The following is a 20,078-nucleotide window of genomic DNA, read 5'->3' on the forward strand; positions in this document are numbered from 1 at the left end:
TATCTTCTGCTTGCTAGAGCAAATAAATGTTTAGTAAATTATTAACTATTTCATTGTCATCATCATCTTTACCATGGTCCTGCAAAGTATGTTTCAATTCTTCAGCTCTAGTCAACTAATTTCAACTGATTTTTAAGATACAAATTTGTTCTGAAACATTGACAGAAATGGAGAGCAATGGTGCTAAAGATAGGGAGAAAACCAGGAGTCATTTTCTGTTCCTGTAATATAAATCACTGTTGGATCTTAGAGAAATTCCAACATGAGATCCCAATCTTCAGTGTTTGGTCCAAGAGAAAGTGCCTCCAATTGACCCCATGCTAACCCCTCCACTGAGAGCTAGACTTACCTGATAGTGCTGGATGGACCATGGGCATTTACAAGTTTGTTCCAAGAAATAAATGGTCAGACAAATACAATTACATGCCTTTTTTTTTTTTTTTTTTGTCACTGGAATGAGATCTTGCTGTTTAGTTCCTTACCGAACCTACCTATTATAATTGCCTTTGCTTGTATTGCCTCTTCTTGATTTAAATAAATATTGCCACATAGCTTGTGACAAAAAGAACCTGCAACTAGCAAGGAAATGAAGTAAGAGAATGAGTGCTCCATGCTGACCTTCTTAGCACAGAATGCAAATGACAATTAGGTATACGTTTGGTGTGCCAGCAATGAAGCTATCCTTTTATTGCCTACATAAGTTCAAATTACTACAGTTTCCAAGTTGTCAGACAGGATTCAAATATGATGCTGAAAATATTCTTTCCGCTCTTGCTGTGACTAACTGTGGAGAGGACTAAGTCATCTTACACAACTCCCTGTTCATTGGTAATTATTGACTTCCAGCTGTATGCAGAACATTGTTGCAGCCATTTTGGAAAAATGCAGTTGGCCACAACATCCGATAAAGCATTCCTAATTTCTAGGCCTCTTCCTGCTCTAAGCAGACACTGCTCCTGGCAAACTGCTTAGCCAGTTTTTAAAAATTCAGCTGCTATGGAGTTGCTGTGTGTTTATACACAGAAGACAGCAGAAAAACTAGGTGGATTCTCAACATACCCTTCGAAATAAGCTATGCAGTTTTTCTGGGTGTTGGATGGGGTTGCATGTGTCCCAGTTTATGTAGGAGAGCTTCCATATCACTTTTTGGGAAGCTGTTAAGTCCAAGAGGGTAGTGTTATGCTTTTTAACTTCCTTTGGCTAATTCTGTTACATGACTGTATACCTCTTGGTTTCTTTTTAACAAAATTTACCAAATGGTAACAAAGACAATACCATCTTTAAACTGTCATTTACAGCATGGAGAACAAGCTATTCTATATATTAAGTATTAAAAAATTAATTCTATTAATATAACTTCTTTTTGTTGAGAGTTGCAGGGTTTTTTGGTACCAGCTAAGAGCTGTCTGAATAGATTTTATGGGTATCAAGAATTACATCTTTCTTCTGTGAGACATTATCATTCTGTCCTCAAGTGAAGAGTATCCTTTGTATGTAAGTTCATGAGACATCCACTTAATATTCTTATATTCTTTTGAAGACAATGCTGGGTGACATCATTTCCACACTGCTTTTAAGACACGGCTCTGACTTTGATTCCATCTGCTCACTGTTCACTTCCAACTGTCAAATTTGGCTAAGGGAAAAAGAAAGCCCTTAAGAAAAGGCCAGGCTATTAATGGGCTCTTCAAAATGCTAAGAAAAGGCTAAGCTGTTTATAGCATTTTCAAAACGCTCATCTCTCAGAGATTTGCCAGCAACAGTGTCAAGGTGAAACAGCTCTCACTCATCCAGGAACCAAGAGCCTTTGTGTTCTCTCTGCTCAAAGCACTGGTCCCACTTTTGTCAGACATGCAATTGGGGGTATAATGATACTTGGATGTAATTTAAGCCAAAATATAGTCATGAACCTGATATTGTGTATTTACTGGAAAAGTGGCGAGAAGTGTGTGTGCTGCTTGAGAAAGCAAGCCTGGCTTCATTTCGGATACAGCTGTATTTCAGAATCAAGGGGACAGCTTCCCAAAGTTGAGTCACTTTGTATAACCTCAAAGGCGGTGAGAGGCAAGGACATTATTAGCAGATCTGTTCATTGCTTTCTATCTCACTGCAAACTGAATTAAGTGCTTAGTTTTCACTCACTTCATCCATTTTTTGGTAATGGTTTTGTCTTGATTAAAAAACTGGTCCCTTAACAGTGGGATTATAATGCACTTTAGGGGGATGCTGATTTTTGCCCCATATTTCTGAGTCAGTGGACAGATCTTTTGAAATGTTCTGAATTAGAGTTCTTTATATTCAAATAAATCTACAAAGGAGGAACTCGTGTAAATTTACCCATTTTCCTTGTTATACTTTGGACACCAGCCTTTTTGAGATTTTTGCCCTTATTTCCCCTGTCTCTCAGGCAGCTGATACTGCCATTATGTTCTCTTCTCAACCACCTGTGAGAGCACAGCATGGTGGAAAGAGCGCTCTACGAACACTCGAGCCCCAGTGTTACTCCTGTGGACAAGTCATTTGTCCTTAAAGACCTCAGGTCAATCCCGTGTTGTTGAAGATCTCAGAAGCAATGTATTTCAGCAGATAAAAGCATGATTTGATTCTTAGTTCCACCATCTATTATGATGTGATGGTGAGCTGCTCACATTTCCTTCTCTGCTTCAGCTCCTTATCATTACTTTGATGATAGCTCCTCCTCGTGTAGGATTACTTTAGAGACAGTGCATAACACATCTGATATACTGCCTGTCAACACCATGTGTAAGCTTCCAATACACTGTAGCCATCTTTTTTCCCCCAGACTTAAAATAATGGGAAATGAGTCATTTCTTCATTTGATCATTAGTAACTCTCTGCATTAGTGACCTTTGGCCTATCTGAATGCTTGCAACTTTTCAAAAGAGCAAACAGACATTTAATATAATCTTGATATTATTTTTCAACCATTCTTCATTATAGACTCACATGAAATAAAAATATAATAATGTAGTACAGCGTGAAGCTATATTACAATATCACAAACAGGATATTGACATTAATAAAGTCAGACTACAGAACAATTTCATCACAACAAGGACCCCTCCTGTTGTCCTTTTATAGAGTCACCTCCAACTCTCACACCCCACCCTGTCCCTGACTGTTGACAATGACTGATCTATTCTCCATTTCTATAGTTTTGTCATTTCAAGAATGTTGTATTAGAACCATACAGTATGTAAGCTTTGAGGATTGGTATTTTTTCCCTCTCAGCTTAATTTTCTGGAGAACCGGTAAACTATGCTTTTGATGAACAAAAAAAATCCATATAAATATTGACACATTTTACTTTGGCCACACAATTAGCATTAGCCCAAGAGTGCCTGAAGTGGTACCAGGCACACAATATGGGTTTAGATGTTCAGGGAGGCTCAGGGTGGATCCCACTCTGTTTGATTCATCTTCTTACTGCCTCTCCTCCTCCTCTTCCTCCTTCTCTTTCCTTGCCCTCTTCCCCTCCACATCCTCTTATTAATATTGACAGACCAAAGGCTGATTGCTCAAGTTAGAGATACTGAAAAAAAAAGCTAAAAAGAAATACTTTATGTGCAATTGCTTTGTAAGTTGTATGCTCTGCTACACTTCTTATCAGAAATTGCGAGTCAGTGGTGGCCACGCTGTAAGAATGGTTGGCAGCTGCTTGCGGTGTGTATGGATGTGAACAGAGGAGTTAGCATGAGCAGTATTCCCTCCACACACTAGAGCTCACAGGCCTACCCTCTAGTTTCTGCTGCAGTGGGAGCTGCTGACCAACAAAGCCCTTCATGCTTTCACTCTCACCAACAAAGTCCCCTGAACAAAATGCCAACATCAGTTCACATTCTTTGTAAGTCTTTGCTCTGAAAAAGAGCTCCCTGTTTAGAGTTGCCTGATGTTAAGCTCACTGAACTCCTTCATAAAAAAAGCATCAAGAAATGCCAAGTATTGTTCAAACTCTGGAGTTTTCATTTCAGTCTCCCAGGTCAAAAGCCCATAAGCAGACCAGTCACAGCTGTTCAGGAGGGAACCCAGCGTCGGCATTTGTACCCAGTTAGAGTGTTTCTTCCTGTAACTTTGCTGCTGAGAGTGAATGACCTGACCTTTTAAGTGGAGTCAAACCCTTATGCTGATGGAATGTCCCCTATCCAGAAATACAATCAGGGGAGAGCAAGCTTGCCAGAGTGTACATGTCTGAGTCAGGATAGCTTAGGCTATGTTCTATGAACAAATACCCCGTGAACTGGCAATAAAGGTTTATTTCTCATAAAAGTCGGCAAGGGGAGGGCAACTCACCTTCAACTTGTAACTGTGCTGTCTGGACTACCTGGCCTCCCAGTCAGAGGAGAAGAGGGCTGGGGAATTTTGCAGGATGTTTTTAAGTTGGGTAATTATGGATATTCAGGTTTGCCTGTAGCAGTCACAGTGTATACCTGTTGATTTGGTGTAATAGCTGATATGGTTGGTGGTGGTTTAGTCACTAAGTTGTGTCTGACTCTTTTGTGACCCCATGAACTATAGGCTGCCAGATTCCTCTGTCCATGAGATTTCCCAGGCAAAAATACTGGAGTGGGTTAACATTTTCTTCTCAGGGTATCTTCCTGACCCAGGGATTGAACCCTCATCTCCTGCATTGTTATACAGTAAGCAAAAACAAGACCAGGAGCTGACTGTGGCTCAGATCATGAACTCCTTATTGCCAAATTCAGACTTAAATTGAAGAAAGTAGGGAAAACCACTAGACCATTCAGGTATGACCTAAGTCAAATCGATTTAGATTATACACTGGAAGTGAGAAATAGAGTCAAGGGATTAGATCTGATAGAGTGCGTGAAGAACTATGAATAGAGGTTCATGACATCATACAGGAGGCAGTGATCAAGACCATCCCCAAGAAAAAGAAATGCGAAAAGACAAAATGGTTGTCTGACGAGGCCTTACAAATAGCTGAGAAAAGAAGAGAAGCTAAAGGCAAAGGAGAAAAAGAAAGATATACCCATTTGAATGCAGACTTCCAAAGAATAGCAAGGAGAGATAAAGCCTTCCTCAGTGATCAATGTGAAAAATTGAGGAAAACAATAGACTGGGGAAGATTAGAGATCTCTTCAAGAAAATCAGAGATATCAAGGGAACATTTCATGCAAAGATGAGCACAATAATGGACAGAAATGGTATGGACCTAACAAAATCAGAAGATATTAAGAGGTGGCAAGAATACACAGAACTACACAAAAAAGATCTTCATGATCCAGATAACCATGATGGTATGATCACTTACCTAGAGCCAGACATCCTGGAATATGAAGTCAAGTGGGCCATAGGACATATCACTATGAACAAAGCTAGTGGAGGTGATGGAATTCCAGTTGAGCTGTTTCAAATCCTGAAAGATGATGCTATGAAAGTGCTGCACTCAATATGCCAGCAAATATGGAAAACTCAGCAGTGGCCACAGGACTGAAAAAGGTCAATTTTAATTCCCCTCCCAAAGAAAGGTAAAGTCAAAGAATGTTCAAACTACCACACAGTTGCACTCATCTCATACACTAGCAAAGTACTGCTCAAAATTCTCCAAGCCAGGCTTCAACAGTACATGAACCATGAACTTCCAGATGTTGAAACTGGATTTAGAAAAGGCAGAAGAACCAGAGATCAAATTGCCAACATCCACTGGATCATCGAACAAGCAAGAGAGTTTCAGAAAAACACCTACTTTTGCTTTATTGACTATGCCAAAGCCTTTGACTGTGTGGGTCACAACAAACTGTGGAAAATTCTTAAAAAGATGGGAAAAGCAGGCCACCTGACCTGCCTCCTGAGAAAGCTGTATGTAGGTCAAAAAGCAACAGTTAGATCTGGACATGGGACAACAGACTGGTTCCGAATACGGAAAGGAGTACATCAAGGCTGTATATTGTCACCCTGCTTATTTAATTTATATGCAGAGTACATCATGAGAAACGCTGGGCTGGATGAAGCACAAGCTGGAATCAAGATTGCCAGGAGAAATATCAATAACCTCAGATACGCAGATGACACAACCCTTATGGCAGAAAGTGAAGAAGAACTGAAGAGCCTCTTGATGAAAGTGCACGAGGAGAGTGAAAATGTTGGCGTAAAGCTCAACATTCAGAAAACTAAGATCATGGCATCTGGTCCCATCACTTCATGACCAATAGGTGGGGAAACAATGGAAACAGAGATTTTATTTTGGGGGGTTCCAAAATCATTGCAGATGGTGACTGCAGCCATGAAATTAAAAAGCGCTTGCTCCTTGGAAGAAAAGCTATGACCAACCTAGACAGCATATTAAAAAGCAGAGACATTACTTTAAAAACAAAAAGTCCATCTAGTCAAATCTATGGTTTTCCCAACAGTCATGTATGGATGTGAGAGTTGGACTATAAAGAAAGCTGAGTGCCAAAGAATTGATGCTTTTGAACTGTGGTGTTGGAGAAGACTCTTGAGAGTCCCTTGGACAGCAAGGAGATCCAACCAGTCCATCCTAAAGGAAATCATTCCTGAATATTCATTGGTATATTAAATAGCTGAAACTTCAATACTTTGGCCACCTGATGTGAAGAACTGACCCACTGGAAAAGATCCTGATGCTGGGAAAGACAGAAGGCAGGAGGAGAAGGGGATGACAGAGGATAAGATGGTTGGATGGCATCATTGTTGCAATGGACATGAGTTTGAGTAAGCTCCAGGGAGTAACAGGCAAATTTGGCCTTGGAATGCAGAATGAAGCAGGGCAAAGACTAATAGAGTTTTGCCAAGAAAATGCACTGGTCATAGCAAACACCCTCTTCCAAGAACGCAAGAGAAGGCTCTACACATGGACATCACCAGATGGTCAACACCGAAATCAGATTGATTATATTCTTTGCAGCCAAAGATGAAGAAGCTCTATACAGCCAACAAAAACAAGACCAGGAGCTGACTGTGGCTCAGATCATGAACTCCTTATTACCAAATTCAGACTCAAATTGAAGAAAGTAGAGAAAACCGCTAGACCATTCAGGTATGACCTAAATCAAATCCCTTATGATTATACAGTAGAAGTGAGAAATAGATTTAAGGGCCTAGATCTAATAGAGTGCCTGATGAACTATGGAATGAGGTTTGTGACATTGTACAGGAGACAGGGATCAAGACCATCCCCATGGAAAAGAAATGCAAAAAAGCAAAATGGCTGTCTGGGGAGGCCTTACAAATAGCTGTGAAAAGAAGAGAGGCAAAAAGCAAAGGAGAAAAGGAAAGATATAAGCATCTGAATGCAGAGTTCAAAGAATAGCAAGAACAGATAAGAAAGCCTTTTTCAGCGATCAATGCAAAGAAATCGAGGGAAACAACAGAATGGGAAAGACTAGAAATCTCTTCAAGAAAATTAGAGATACCAAGGGAACATTTCATTCAAAGATGGGCTCGATAAAGGACAGAAGTGGTACGGACCTAACAGAAGCAGAAGATATTAAGAAGAGGTGGCAAGAATACTCGAAAGAACTGTACAAAAAAGATCTTCACGACCCAGATAATCATGATGATGTGATCACTAATCTAGAACCAGACTTCTTGGAAAGTGAAGTCAAGTGGGCCTTAGAAAGCATCACTACGAACAAAGCTAGTGGAGGTGATGGAATTCCAGTTGAGCTGTTTCAAATCCTGAAAGATGATGCTGTGAAAGTGCTGCACTCAATATGCCAGCAAATTTGGAAAACTCAGCAGTGGCCGCAGGACTGGAAAAGGTCAGTTTTCATTCCAATCCCAAAGAGAGGCAATGCCAAAGAATGCTCAAACTACCGCACAATTGCACTCATCTCACATGCTAGTAAAGTACTGCTCAAAATCCTCCAAGCCAGGCTTCAGCAATATGTGAACTGTGAACTCCCTGATGTTCAAGCTGGTTTTAGAAAAGGGAGAGGAACCAGAGATCAAATTGCCAACATCTGCTGGATCACGGAAAAAGCAAGAGAGTTCCAGAAAAACATCTATTTCTGCTTTATTGACTATGCCAAAGCCTTTGACTGTGTGGATCACAATAAACTGTGGAAAATTCTTCAAGAGATGGGAATACCAGACCACCTGACCTGCCTCTTGAGAAATCTGTATGCAGGTCAGGAAGCCACAGTTCGAACTGGACATGGAACAACGGACTGGTTCCAAATAGGCAAAGGAGTACGTCAAGGCTGTATCTTGTCACCCTGCTTATTTAACTTCTATGCAGAGTACATCATGAGAAACGCTGGACTGGAAGAAACACAAGCTGGAATCAAGATTGCTGGGAGAAATATCAATCACCTCAGATATGCAGATGACACCACCCTTATGGCAGAAAGTGAAGAAGAGCTAAAAAGCCTCTTGATGAAAGTTAAAGAGGAGAGTGAAAAAGTTGGCTTAAAGCTCAACATTCAGAAAATGAAGATCATGGCATCCGGTCCCATCACTTCATGGGAAATAGATGGGGAAACAGTGGAAACAGTGTCAGACTTTATTTTTTGGGGCTCCAAAATCACTGCAGATGGTGACTGCAGCCATGAAATTAAAAGACACTTACTCCTTGGAAGAAAAGTTATGACCAACCTAGATAGTATATTCAAAAGCAGAGACATTACTTCGCCAAATAAGGTCCATCTAGTCAAGGCTATGGTTTTTCCTGTGGTCATGTATGGATGTGAGAGTTGGACTGTGAAGAAAGCTGAGTGCTGAAGAATTGATGCTTTTGAACTGTGGTGTTGGAGAAGACTCTTGAGAGTCCCTTGGACTGCAAGGAGATCCAACCAGTCCATTCTGAAAGAGATCAACCCTGGGATTTCTTTGGAAGGAATGATGCTAAAGCTGAAACTCCAGTACTCTGGCCACCTCATGCGAAGAGTTGACTCATTGGAAAAGACTCTCATGCTGGGAGGAATTGGGGGCAGAAGGAGAAGGGGACGACCGAGGATGAGATGGCTGGATGGCCTCACAGACTCGATGGACGTGAGTCTGAGTGAACTCCAGGAGATGGTGATGGACAGGGAGGCCTGGCATGCTGCAATTCGTGGGGTCACAAAGAGTCGGACACAACTGAGCGGCTGAACTGAACTGAACTGAACCAGGAATTGTTAATGAACAGGGAAGCTCGGCATGCTGCAGTCCATGGGGTCGCAAAGAGTCAGACATGACTGAGTGATTGAACTGAACTGAACTGAACTCCTGCACTGCAGGCAGATTCTTTACTGCTGAGCTACCAAGGAAGCCCAGTAGTTAATATACTTCCCTTTATTCCCGAAAGTCTTCCAGTTAAGACAATAAATTAAGGTGACCATTTATAAGAGCCAGCATTGGATCCGTGTCATAATTTCTACTCAGATCCTCTTGGCCTCACCCTAGTGTGCAAGGATGTAGAGAACCATGGAGGAACAAGTATGTACTTTATTTGTACCAATAACTTCTGGCACTGTAGGCATCTGCAGAAATGCCATGAATCTTTTAAACACTTAATTCAGTAACTTCAATTACCAAAACTCTATTGAGAAGATATGATATAAATGTGATATTTTTCTGAACTAAGCTGTCTCTTTTAATCACATGTTTTTGTAGGCTGAATCATGCTCTCCCTCCAAGAGATGTGTACACCCTAACCCCTAGAACCCATTATTTTATACAACCTGACAGACTTTGTAGATCAGGTTTGGGATATTGAGGTGGCAGTGATTGTCCTGAATTATTTGCATGGGCCCTAAATGTAGTCCCAAGTATCCTTGTCAAAGGGAGGCAGAGGGAGACTTGACAGCAGAAGAGGAGATGGCAAAGTGATGATGGAAGCCAAGATTGGAGTGACGTGCTCTGAGGATGGAAAAGGCAGCCATATTCCAAGACAGGTGGACTCTAGAGGCTAAAATAGGCAAAGAAACAGATTCTTTGCTGACAGCCTCCAGGAGGAACCAGCCCTACCTCCACCCTGACTTTAGCCCCGTGAAAATGAATTCAGGTTTCTTATCTCCAGGACTGTAAGAAAACAAACTTATATTGTTGTAAGCCGCAGGTTTGTATGTTATAGCAGCAGTAGGCAGTTAATCCACACTACACTCTGAAGTTCATTTAGAATGTGACTTTAGGTTTCTGTTTCTGTTTAGATTTCTATTAAAAAAATCTTTACATGTGAGAAATGTAAGTCACTTGGCCAAGGTCCCTTAACTGGTTAGCATCAGAGCCAGGTTTTATACCCAGGCAGACTGGCCTCCCAGATCACATTTCTAACCACTGTACAGCACTGCCTCTGCCCTACTGATCAGCTGCCCTTGAACTCTGCCTGCAGTGCCTGTAAAACGTGAAACACCCGTGTCACGTGCAGCCTCTCCTCCCACATCCACCTGACTCCAGTCCCCTGCTCCCCTCATGGGCTCTGTGCGGCCCCTGGACTTGTTTTCAGCTCCCACTTTTTGGGGGAAAATTTTTTTATGTAAGATTCTAGGCCTTCCATAGGGAATTCCTCAAGAAAAGTTAAGATGCAGGCAAAATTATTGAATGTCTTCATATTCAAGTTATGGGAGGACATTATTTGGGGGAAGATATTATTTCTGAATCTTCTTCCTACTCCTTAGTTTCTAATTCTCTTCCTCATACTCCAGAGGGGGAAATGTTCCTGAGGGTAATCAAATAAAGTGATTAATAGAAATAATACTGGGAATATATTAAGTTTGTTTTACCATGACCCAGAAAATAAGTCTCTAGAAATCTAGTATAAAAATTTTCAATACATTAAGTCTCCCATCAGCTCGTATTGGCTGTATACTAGTATGTGTTTTTCTGCCATATTGCCAGTTGCTTAATGGCTTCCCTAGTGGCTCAGATGGTCAAGAATCTGCCTGCAGTGCAGGAGACTCAGGTTCAATCCCTTGGTTGGGAAGACTCCCTGAAGAAGGAAATGGCAACCCACTCCAGTGTTCTTGCCTGGAGAATCCCATGGAGGAGCCTAGCGGGTATAGTCCATGGGATCGCAAAGAGTCAGATACAACTGAGTCAGAAGCAACTAACACACACACACACACATAGAGTTAACCACTGAATTAAATATTTATGCCTTTGTGGCCCCTGAAGAACTTGTTTTCCCAGCTGTGGGAATGTGTGGACCAATAGCCTTCAATTCTCAACACTCTCCAGGAATCCATGCCTAAAGGCATGGCCTTTATTGGTGGGGGCAGGAAGCTGTCTGTATCTAATTACTGGTTGATATGGTGAAATGACCCAACCCCCCAAAACCACAATTTAGGACAACTCTAAAGGGCCACTGCAGCTTCACCACTCCCCATGGGGTTGGCATGGGGTTTGTTGTGACCACATTGTAGTCCATCTTCTCTCTCTCTGCTGAATCCTGCTTTCTCTCCTTTCCCCATGGGTGTTGATCCCAAGGGACTGCCCTGATAAACTTCCTAAGAGCCAAGTTCCATCTCAGGTTGTGCTTCCCAGGAACCTGAACCACAACAATGAGTGAAAAAATAAATAAAAAATGAAGATTCCCCAACTGGTGATGAGTTAGTAAGAGTGCTCAATTAATCTTTATTTATTGGAACTGGAAGAGTTCTAAAGGAACTTGGAAACATTCTTGCTGGTTTAAAGTTTATTTTCTAGTGTAGAAGTGAGGGGAAAACATCATACACAAGTCACCCACTCATGATTAAAAATACATTCTACAGTGTGACCCAGAGTTCAATCACATTTTCCTTTGACCTCCATTTTAACAGTTAATTTACAAATGAAATAAAGTCATAAAGCAAAGATTCCAGCACATATCCAGTCCTTGATAAATACAGGCTTCCTTTTTCAGAGAAACACTTTTTTCCCAGAGCTTAAAAAAAAGAACTTGATAAGACTTTAAAATCATCTTCTGAAAATAAAGGCAATGAGGTAAGAGCAATGTCATCACATATAGAACAATATCAGAATTTATACATCTCCACAGAGAGTGAGGAATAGACACTCAGTTTTATAGCACATTGAGAATAAGCATTTCTATTCAATCACCTACCCCAGAACACTGTTCCTTTAATTCTTCCTCCAACCCCTGATTATAAGCACTGAATCCTTGGCCATGAACTTGCATCTGGCTTTTATGCCTTATGCACTTCATTTTGGTTGTATAACTTCTGCTTCCTGTTCTGATTAGAGTTTGATGTTTTGAAGGGGATTTGCCCTGTTTGAGACCCTTTGTTAGTTCTTTATTTGGTGAAAAAGACTTTGCTGGAGTGAGACAGCAGCCGTTCTCTCTGCACAATAGGGGTCAGGTTTCAAAAGCTCTTTTCTCTGGGACTTAGACTCTTGAGTCCTCAAAATAAGCCTGGATATGTACAGCCTAAATTTTTACTTTTCTCTTAATGGTCTCTTTCGGTCTTATAGGATTGTTTTTCTTAAATAGTTCTGTATATAAAGCATATACTCATAATGGAGCTATTGGTGCCAGTGCTATTATTTTTCATCACATAGTGCCTTGGCTCAGCCTGAGGTAGGGTATGAAGGGCAGGCAATGTGTGCAGAAGGGGTACCAGGGAGGAGGAGGAAGAGTGAAGGAAAAGCTCAAAGGCATTCAGTGGCTAAACACTGCTCCAATCTATGTAATGGCAGATACAAGTCTCATAGGATTTCTGGACACTAGCTGATTCTACAGTTTTCTGCCACCAACTGGATGCCCAGAAAGTCAGTTCATTTCAGACACTACTATGAAGAGTTAGTACAGACTCCCACAGGTGAAGGGCTCAGTCCAAGAATGCCCCCACTTCAGATGCCAGCTTAAATGAGGTGCCCAGATTACCCACGCTTCTGCCACAGCAGACTACAAATTCAGAAGCTCCCCCAGTGTTCACTAAGGTTTGATAATTTGCTATAATGACTCACAGAACTCAGGAAAACACTTTGCTTAAGTTTACTAGTTTATTATCCCAGGTGGCACTAGTGGTAAAAACCCACCTGCCAATGCAAGAGACATAAGAGATGCAGGTTCAATCCCTTGGTCAGAAAGATCCCCTGAAGGAGAGCATGGAAACCACTCTGGTAGTCTTGCCTGGAGAATCCCATGGACAGAGAAGCCTGGCAGCCAGTAGTCCATAGGATCGCAAAGAGTCATACACTGAAGCAACTTAGTACACATGCAGCATGCACCAGTTTTTTGTAAAGGATACAACTGAGGAATAGCCAAATAAAAAAGATGCATTAGGGCAAGACATAGGGGTTGGGAGGAGCAGAGTTTCCATACCCTCCTTGGGTACATCACCGTCCCAGCACATCAGTTTGTTTACCAACCAAGAAATTCCTTAAAATGTTTGTGAGCATTTTGTTTTCTGTTTTGTTTCTGTTTTGCCCTACCGTGTGTCATGTAGGACCTTAGCACCTGGACCAGGGATCAAACCCATGCCCCCTACAATGGAAGCATGGAATCTCAACCACTGGACCTCCAGGGAAGTCCTCATTGTGGAGTTTTTATTGAGGTCTTATTACATAGCCATGGTTGATTTAATCATTGGACATTGGTGATTGAACTCCATCTTCAGTTGCTCTTCCCTCCCCAAAGGATGAGTTATTAGACTGGAAGTTTACCTCTCTAATCACATGGTTGGTTTTCCTGATGACCAACCTCATCCTGAAGCTATCTAGGCATCTTTCCTCACCTTAGTCATCTTATAAGCATATGAAAGAAAATTTCCAAGGTTTTAGGAGCTCTATGCCAAAACCAAGGACATAGACCAAATATTTATTTATTATTGTGCCATAACTGTAAAGTATGGACATCACCTAACATTGATTTTTGAACATATATCCCAATGAATGTAGTCTCCCTCAATATTATCTCCTCTCATGGAGGTGGTTTTCATGTATTTCAATAAAGAAGCCATTGTCCTAAACATTTTCAACATCTACTTGGATGTGAAAATGGAGACAGGGCTCCTTATGTTGCTGAAATATTTTCAGCTAGACTGAAACCTTTGGTTTCCTGATCATAAGGGGAAATATGTCTGAGCAAGAATTGCCCTTTATTAAAAGGTGAACTCTACTCAAGAGCTCAAGGAAACACCATGCATAGGCAGGGTTCAGTGGTTGTAGAGTGTCAGTACAGTGAGGGTGATGGGCATGATGATTTAAGAATAGATCCTATTCTTAGGCAGTACAACTATTGAACCAGTTTTTGGAACATATGCTTTCTCTGCCATAATCTTATCTTCGATTTTTAAATTTCTTATTCTCTGCAAAACGTCTTTTTAACAATGTTATTTCTTTAAATTTTAAAAGATTTCTATTATCTTACCAGTCTGAATCTTTGATCCGATATTATGTTTTTTTAAAAAACTTCTTTTCTGTTATATTTAAATTTTATTGATACAAAAATTTGGTTGATGAAAAAGATAATTTTGTTCCCAGCAAAGTGTGAAATTTCTATGTTTGGTAGAGTTGTTTATAAGCCTTTCTCATATTCCTTAGAGTTAGGTGCTATTTCTGTTAGACTGGGGAGAATAACATTATTGGTGGTAATGGGATCTGCTTGGTCATATAAAGTGTAGAGAAACCAAATACATCTGTTAATAGTTCCCTCTCATCTGAAACTTTTATTAGTTGGGTCACTGGTCATTCATGATATCAGCTCTTAAGTAGGCTAGTATTGCATTATCCTCTCTACTGTGGAATGCATCTTTATTCCCCAGTCCAAAAAAAAAAAAAAATCCAATAAGTCACTAACTTCAAAGATTCAGGTGATATATAAAGAAGATATAGAAAACATGGTAGGAAAAGACATGTGAGCATGCTATATAAAAACAGTATTTGTTTTCCTACCTTGAAGCTATTCTTTTTATGGCTGTGACTCTGTGTTTTAAGGTTCTTAAAAGGACACAAAGTTAAATCCATCTGTATCACAGTGCTTGCAATTTTTCATATCCCACTTACCAGTTATGCTGTGCTGTGCTTAGTCGCTCAGTCCTGTGCAACTCTTTGTGACCCCATGGACTGTAGCCTGCCAGGCTCTTCTGTCCATGGGATTCGCCACGCAAGAATACTGGAGTGGGTTGTCATGCCCTCCTCCACTTACCAATTATAAGAGTTCAGTTCAGTTCAGTCTCTCAGTCGTGTCTGACTTTTTGCAACCCCATGAATCGCAGCATGCCAGGCCTCCCTCTCCATCACCAACTCCAAGAGTCTACTCATGTTCATCGAGTCGGTGATGCCATCCAGCCATCTCATCCTCGGTAGCCCCCTTCTCCTCCTGCCCCCAGTCCCTCCCAGCATCAGGGTCTTTTCCAGTGAGTCAACTCTTCGCATGAGGTGGCCAAAGTACTGGAGTTTCAGCTTTAGCATCAGTCCTTCCAGTGAACACCCAGGACTGATTTCATTTAGGATGGACTGGTTGGATCTCCCTGCAGTCAAAGGGATTCTCAAGAGTCTTTTCCAACACCACAGTTCAAAAGTATCAATTCTTTGGTGCCCAGCCTTCTTCACAGTCCAACTCTCACATCCATACATGACCACTGGAAAAAACATAGCCTTGACTAGATGGACCTTTGTTGGCAAAGTAGTGTCTCTGCTTTTGAATATGCTATCTAGGTTGGTCATAACTTTTCTTCCAAGGAGTAAGTGTCTTTTAATTTCATGGCTGCAGTCACCATCTGCAGTGATTTTGGAGCCCAAAAAAATAAAGTCTGACACTGTTTCCACTGTTTCTCCATCTATTTCCCATGAATTGATGGGACCGGATGCCATGATCTTCGTTTTCTGAATGTTGAGCTTTAAGCCAACTTTTTCACTCTCCTCTTTCACTTTCATCAAGAGGCTTTTGAGTTCCTCTTCACTTTCTGCCATAAGGGTAGTGTCATCTGCATATCTGAGGTTATTGGTATTTCTCCCAGCAATCTTGATTCCAGCTTGTGCTTCATCCAGCCCAGCGTTTCTCATGATGTACTCTGCATAGAAGTTAAATAAGCAGGGTGACAATATACAGCCTTGACCTACCCCTTTTCCTATTTGGAACCAGTCTGTTGTTCCATAACCAGTTCTAACTGTTGCTTCCTGACTTGCATACAAGTTTCTCAAGAGGTAGGTCAGGTAGTCTGGTATTCCTATCTGTAAATCTAATTGTTTAGTGGTTATTTGGCTTTCTTCCTCTTTTCTTAGTCATTAACAGTTAAAATCAATGAAAAGGCAACTGACATTGGGCTGAGAGAAATAAGCAGAGGTCTCAAAGTAGGTGCTCAGTAAAAAACTTAGTGACTTAAGAAAACTCATAGATACTTTGAAGACAAAACATTTTTTTCTTTCAATCAAGGAAAATAGAGCAAAGGAACAAAAGTAATAAATCTTTCATTATGGTAAAATCTAGTTTTCCTGCTGAAACTCATATAAAATACAGCATTGGCAAGTAACCTTTAACTCTCCAATGGCTTTCAGAACTCCTCTGAACAAGTTCAAGTCCAGGCCAGATTTTAATGAACCCCTTCAGTGTGCTCCACCTTGATTAACTTCCTTTCCTTCCTTGTACTGTTTCATACTTTTATCCTCTCTAGGCAGGCAAAATCATCATCTTGTCTTTGATATTGCTCCTTGAATCATAATCTACTTGAACTAAATTACAGTCTGCTATCTATCAAGGTATTTTTTCCTTTATTTCTATAAAATCTTTCCTAATCCAGATAAAGAAACCAAAATTCTCTGTTATCTTATCCATATCAATTTGGGCTCAAGACTATTTACTAAACACATACAATACTTCTCAATAATTATATGATTGCCAATATTATCGCTGTTGAATGACAAATAAAGAAATTCTATAATTTCACTTGGAACCTAACTTTTCCTGAGAAATTCTTTAGGGAAATCCCAGAACTGTCTATAAAATTTCTGAAAGCTAATACTGGAGAAGTGTCCAAAGTGCCACAGAGACCATGGGAAAAATTTTTAATCAAGGAGATGAAAGTTTTGTTTACTGTAACGTATTATGCACTAATGAAAGAATTGAAAAAGACACAAATAAACAGATATTATGTGTTCATGGATTGGAGAAATTAATATTGTTAAAATGACCATATTACTCAAAGAAAATGAAAGTGTTAGTCACTCAGATGTGTCTGACTTTGTGCGACCCCATTGTAGCCTGCCAGGCCCCTCTGTTTATAGGATTCTCCATCTGTTACTCAAGACAAGAATCTGCCTGCCATGTAGGAGACTGTGATTCAATCCCTAGGTTGGGAAGATTCCCTGGAGAAGGGAATGGGTACCCACTCCAGTCCAGTATTCTTGCCTGGAGAATTCCATGGACAGAGGAGCCTGACAGTCCACGGGGCCGCCAAGAGTCAGACTTGACTGAGCAACTTTCACTTTTTCCTAGAGTAATGAAAATAAAAACAAAAGGGACCTAATTAAACTTGAAAGCTTTCGCACATCAAAGGAAACCATAAACAAAGTGAAAAGACAACCTATGGAATGGGAGAAATTATTTGCAAGTGATGAGACTGACAATGGATTACTTTTCGAAATATATGAACAACTTATACAGCTCAACATCAAAAAAAATGTTCAGTTCAGTTCAGTTCAATCACTCAGTTGTGTCTGACTTTTTGTGACCCCATGGACTGCAGCATGCCAGGCCTCCCTGTCCATCACCACCAACTCCCAGAGTTTACTCAACTCATGTCCACTGAGTCGGTGATGCCATCCAACTGTCTCATTCTCTGTTGTTTTGGAAAGATACTCTTTAAACTGCTAACACTGATTACTTCAGAATTAAGAAAGCATGATATTATTAATTTTCCAAGTCTTTATTATCTGAAGTTATAGAAAGTATTGGAATGCTTTTGTCATTTTTTAATCCAATCAAGTGAAGAAAAAGAAATGAAAACCAGCCTCTATTTTTAAGTTCATTGTATTTTCTTCAGAATAAAAGTTTCATTTAACAAGAAGACAAGACATTAATAAAACTTGTCCTCTAGTTTCTTACAAGGATTCAGGGCCCCAAGGCTTTAATTCATAGTGACCAATCTACATGGTGTTTGCTCATATATCTTCACAAGTATCTAAGTCTGCGTGAAGTGCTTTCCCAGAAACAAGTGAACACTTGTTTTCTTTCCTTTATGTTTGATCTTCCCACTTTCCTTCTTGCTCTTCTTCCCACTTAAATAAACAGTGTGCCATGACCCCAGAAACGATCTTTATTTTCCATTTTTCAGATGACTTTGGCTGCACTAGTCCTCAACAGGGTAACCGTGTGTTTCTTTCAGAAAGAAGGAACTCCAAACATAATTTGCTTCACCATGTCAGAATTTAAACTCAAAATGAAGGGGAGAGATTTGTCCACTGCGCAATGTGTTCTGAAGGGAAGTGGTTCATTAGGAACTGGACTAAAATTCCTAAACTTGAAATCATATGCAATGATTATATAAAATCAAATGATGCATATTTCTAGAAATGTCTACCATTTTATAGTCTCACTTTTGTAGACTTACAGACATGAATCTGTATGCCACTTTTATATATTCATAAATATGAGTCTTATTAGGATAGAAAATGATATATAGGACATTTCAGCGAAGTAGAGATGTGAAATTTGTGTCTTATCTTAGGCAAGAGTTAAGAATATTTCACATAAGATCATTACCTAGAATTGGTGTTTGTGTGTTTTGAGAATGTTACTTCAGTCACAGTTTGAAACAATGCATTTCATGAATGCTTTTATGCTTTTTCTCAGGTCCCATTTGATGTCTCACTGCCATCTATATTCAGTCTGGAGAGACTCTTTGATCTTGCTAGTGGCTGTATCATATCGGGAGGAAGCCTTTTCAACTGGATGGTGTCAATTATTCCCTGAACATCCTTTGTATGTTAGCCTTATAAAGGGATTGTTATTGCTTTACTTGGTTTGTAATAAACTTTCAGAGCTATCCTCTTATACTAAGCAAAATATAATTGCTTTTTTTATACCAGCAAAATTTATCTAAAAATCATAGTTATGAGTAATGTTTTCCATGATATTTGAATTAAAAGACAAAGCTGTTGCTTATTAAAGACTGTCTTACAGAGCCAGTCGTGGAAAATATGTTTGTTCACAGTGCAACTATTCCCACTTTTGTATAATGTTGTGGTTGTCTTTGGATGCACCTATACAGCAAAACTGAAATTAAGCCAGTGGTTCTTGAACGGGGCAGTTTTGCCTCTCAGGTAGCCTTTGGCAGTGTCCAAAGATATTTTATTATTTTTATTACTATAACTCCAAAGAGAGTGGGCTTCCCAAGTGGTAAAGAATCCATCTGCCAAGGCAGGAGACACAGGAAACACTAGTCATACCCCTGAGTCAGGAAGGTCCCCTGGAAAAGGAAATGGCAACCCACTCCAGTATTCCTTGCCTTGAGAATTCCATGAACAGAGGAGCCTGGTGTGCTGCAGTCCATGGGGCTGCCAAGAGTCAGATACAACTGAGTGAACATGCAGGCACTCAAAGAGCGTACTACCAGCATCTAGTGGGGAGAAGCCAGGGATGTTGTGAAATGGTCTACAATGTCCCGAAGAGCCCCCACAACCAATAATTATCTGGCATAAATTATCTGTGCCAAGGTTGAGAATCTTCTTAATAAACCTCAAGTCAACTCAAAGTAATCAGTCAACTTTAGAAGTTTGTAGGTGTGGCTTGAGAAGAAATCTACATTGAATTAGACTTTTCATATTTTATACTTCTGAGAGATAGCATTGCATAGAACATGAACTATGGAACTGTATAGACATGAATTTGAATAGTAACTTTACCACTTGCTAGTTTTGCTACTTTGAGAAAGTAATACATTCTTTAAGACTTCCTTTCCTTATTTATAGAATGGGAATATTAATAGAATGGCTGTGAGGATTAAATTAGGTGATATGATTAAAAGGTACTTCAGTAACTGAAGTATTTCTTTTTTGTTTAATATTTTTATTACAAATCATAGGGATGCACTTAATGAACCGTGTATATTTCCTTTGAATTATGGATTAAGAAACATGTCTAGGAATGGGATTATTTTTAAAATTTTATCGTATTTTGTAATGTTGTCCTCCCAATTCTTTACCCAATTTTTAAA

The 20,078-nt window shown here is 40.0% G+C and overlaps 1 protein-coding gene across 1 annotated transcript in view; it reads left to right on the top strand.

The window, feature by feature from the left end:
• The window catches only part of CFAP54 (cilia and flagella associated protein 54), a 324,333-nt gene extending 305,498 nt beyond the window's left edge, over positions 1–18,835 (top strand). The window contains exon 68 of the mRNA XM_052640302.1: positions 18,716–18,835. Coding sequence (XP_052496262.1) covers positions 18,716–18,835 — 120 coding nt within the window. The remainder of the gene's footprint in view (positions 1–18,715) is intronic.
• The last annotated feature ends 1,243 nt before the right edge of the window (positions 18,836–20,078 follow it).

Source organism: Budorcas taxicolor, chromosome 5, assembly GCF_023091745.1.
Source record: "Budorcas taxicolor isolate Tak-1 chromosome 5, Takin1.1, whole genome shotgun sequence".
Classification (NCBI taxonomy): Eukaryota; Metazoa; Chordata; class Mammalia; order Artiodactyla; family Bovidae; genus Budorcas; species Budorcas taxicolor.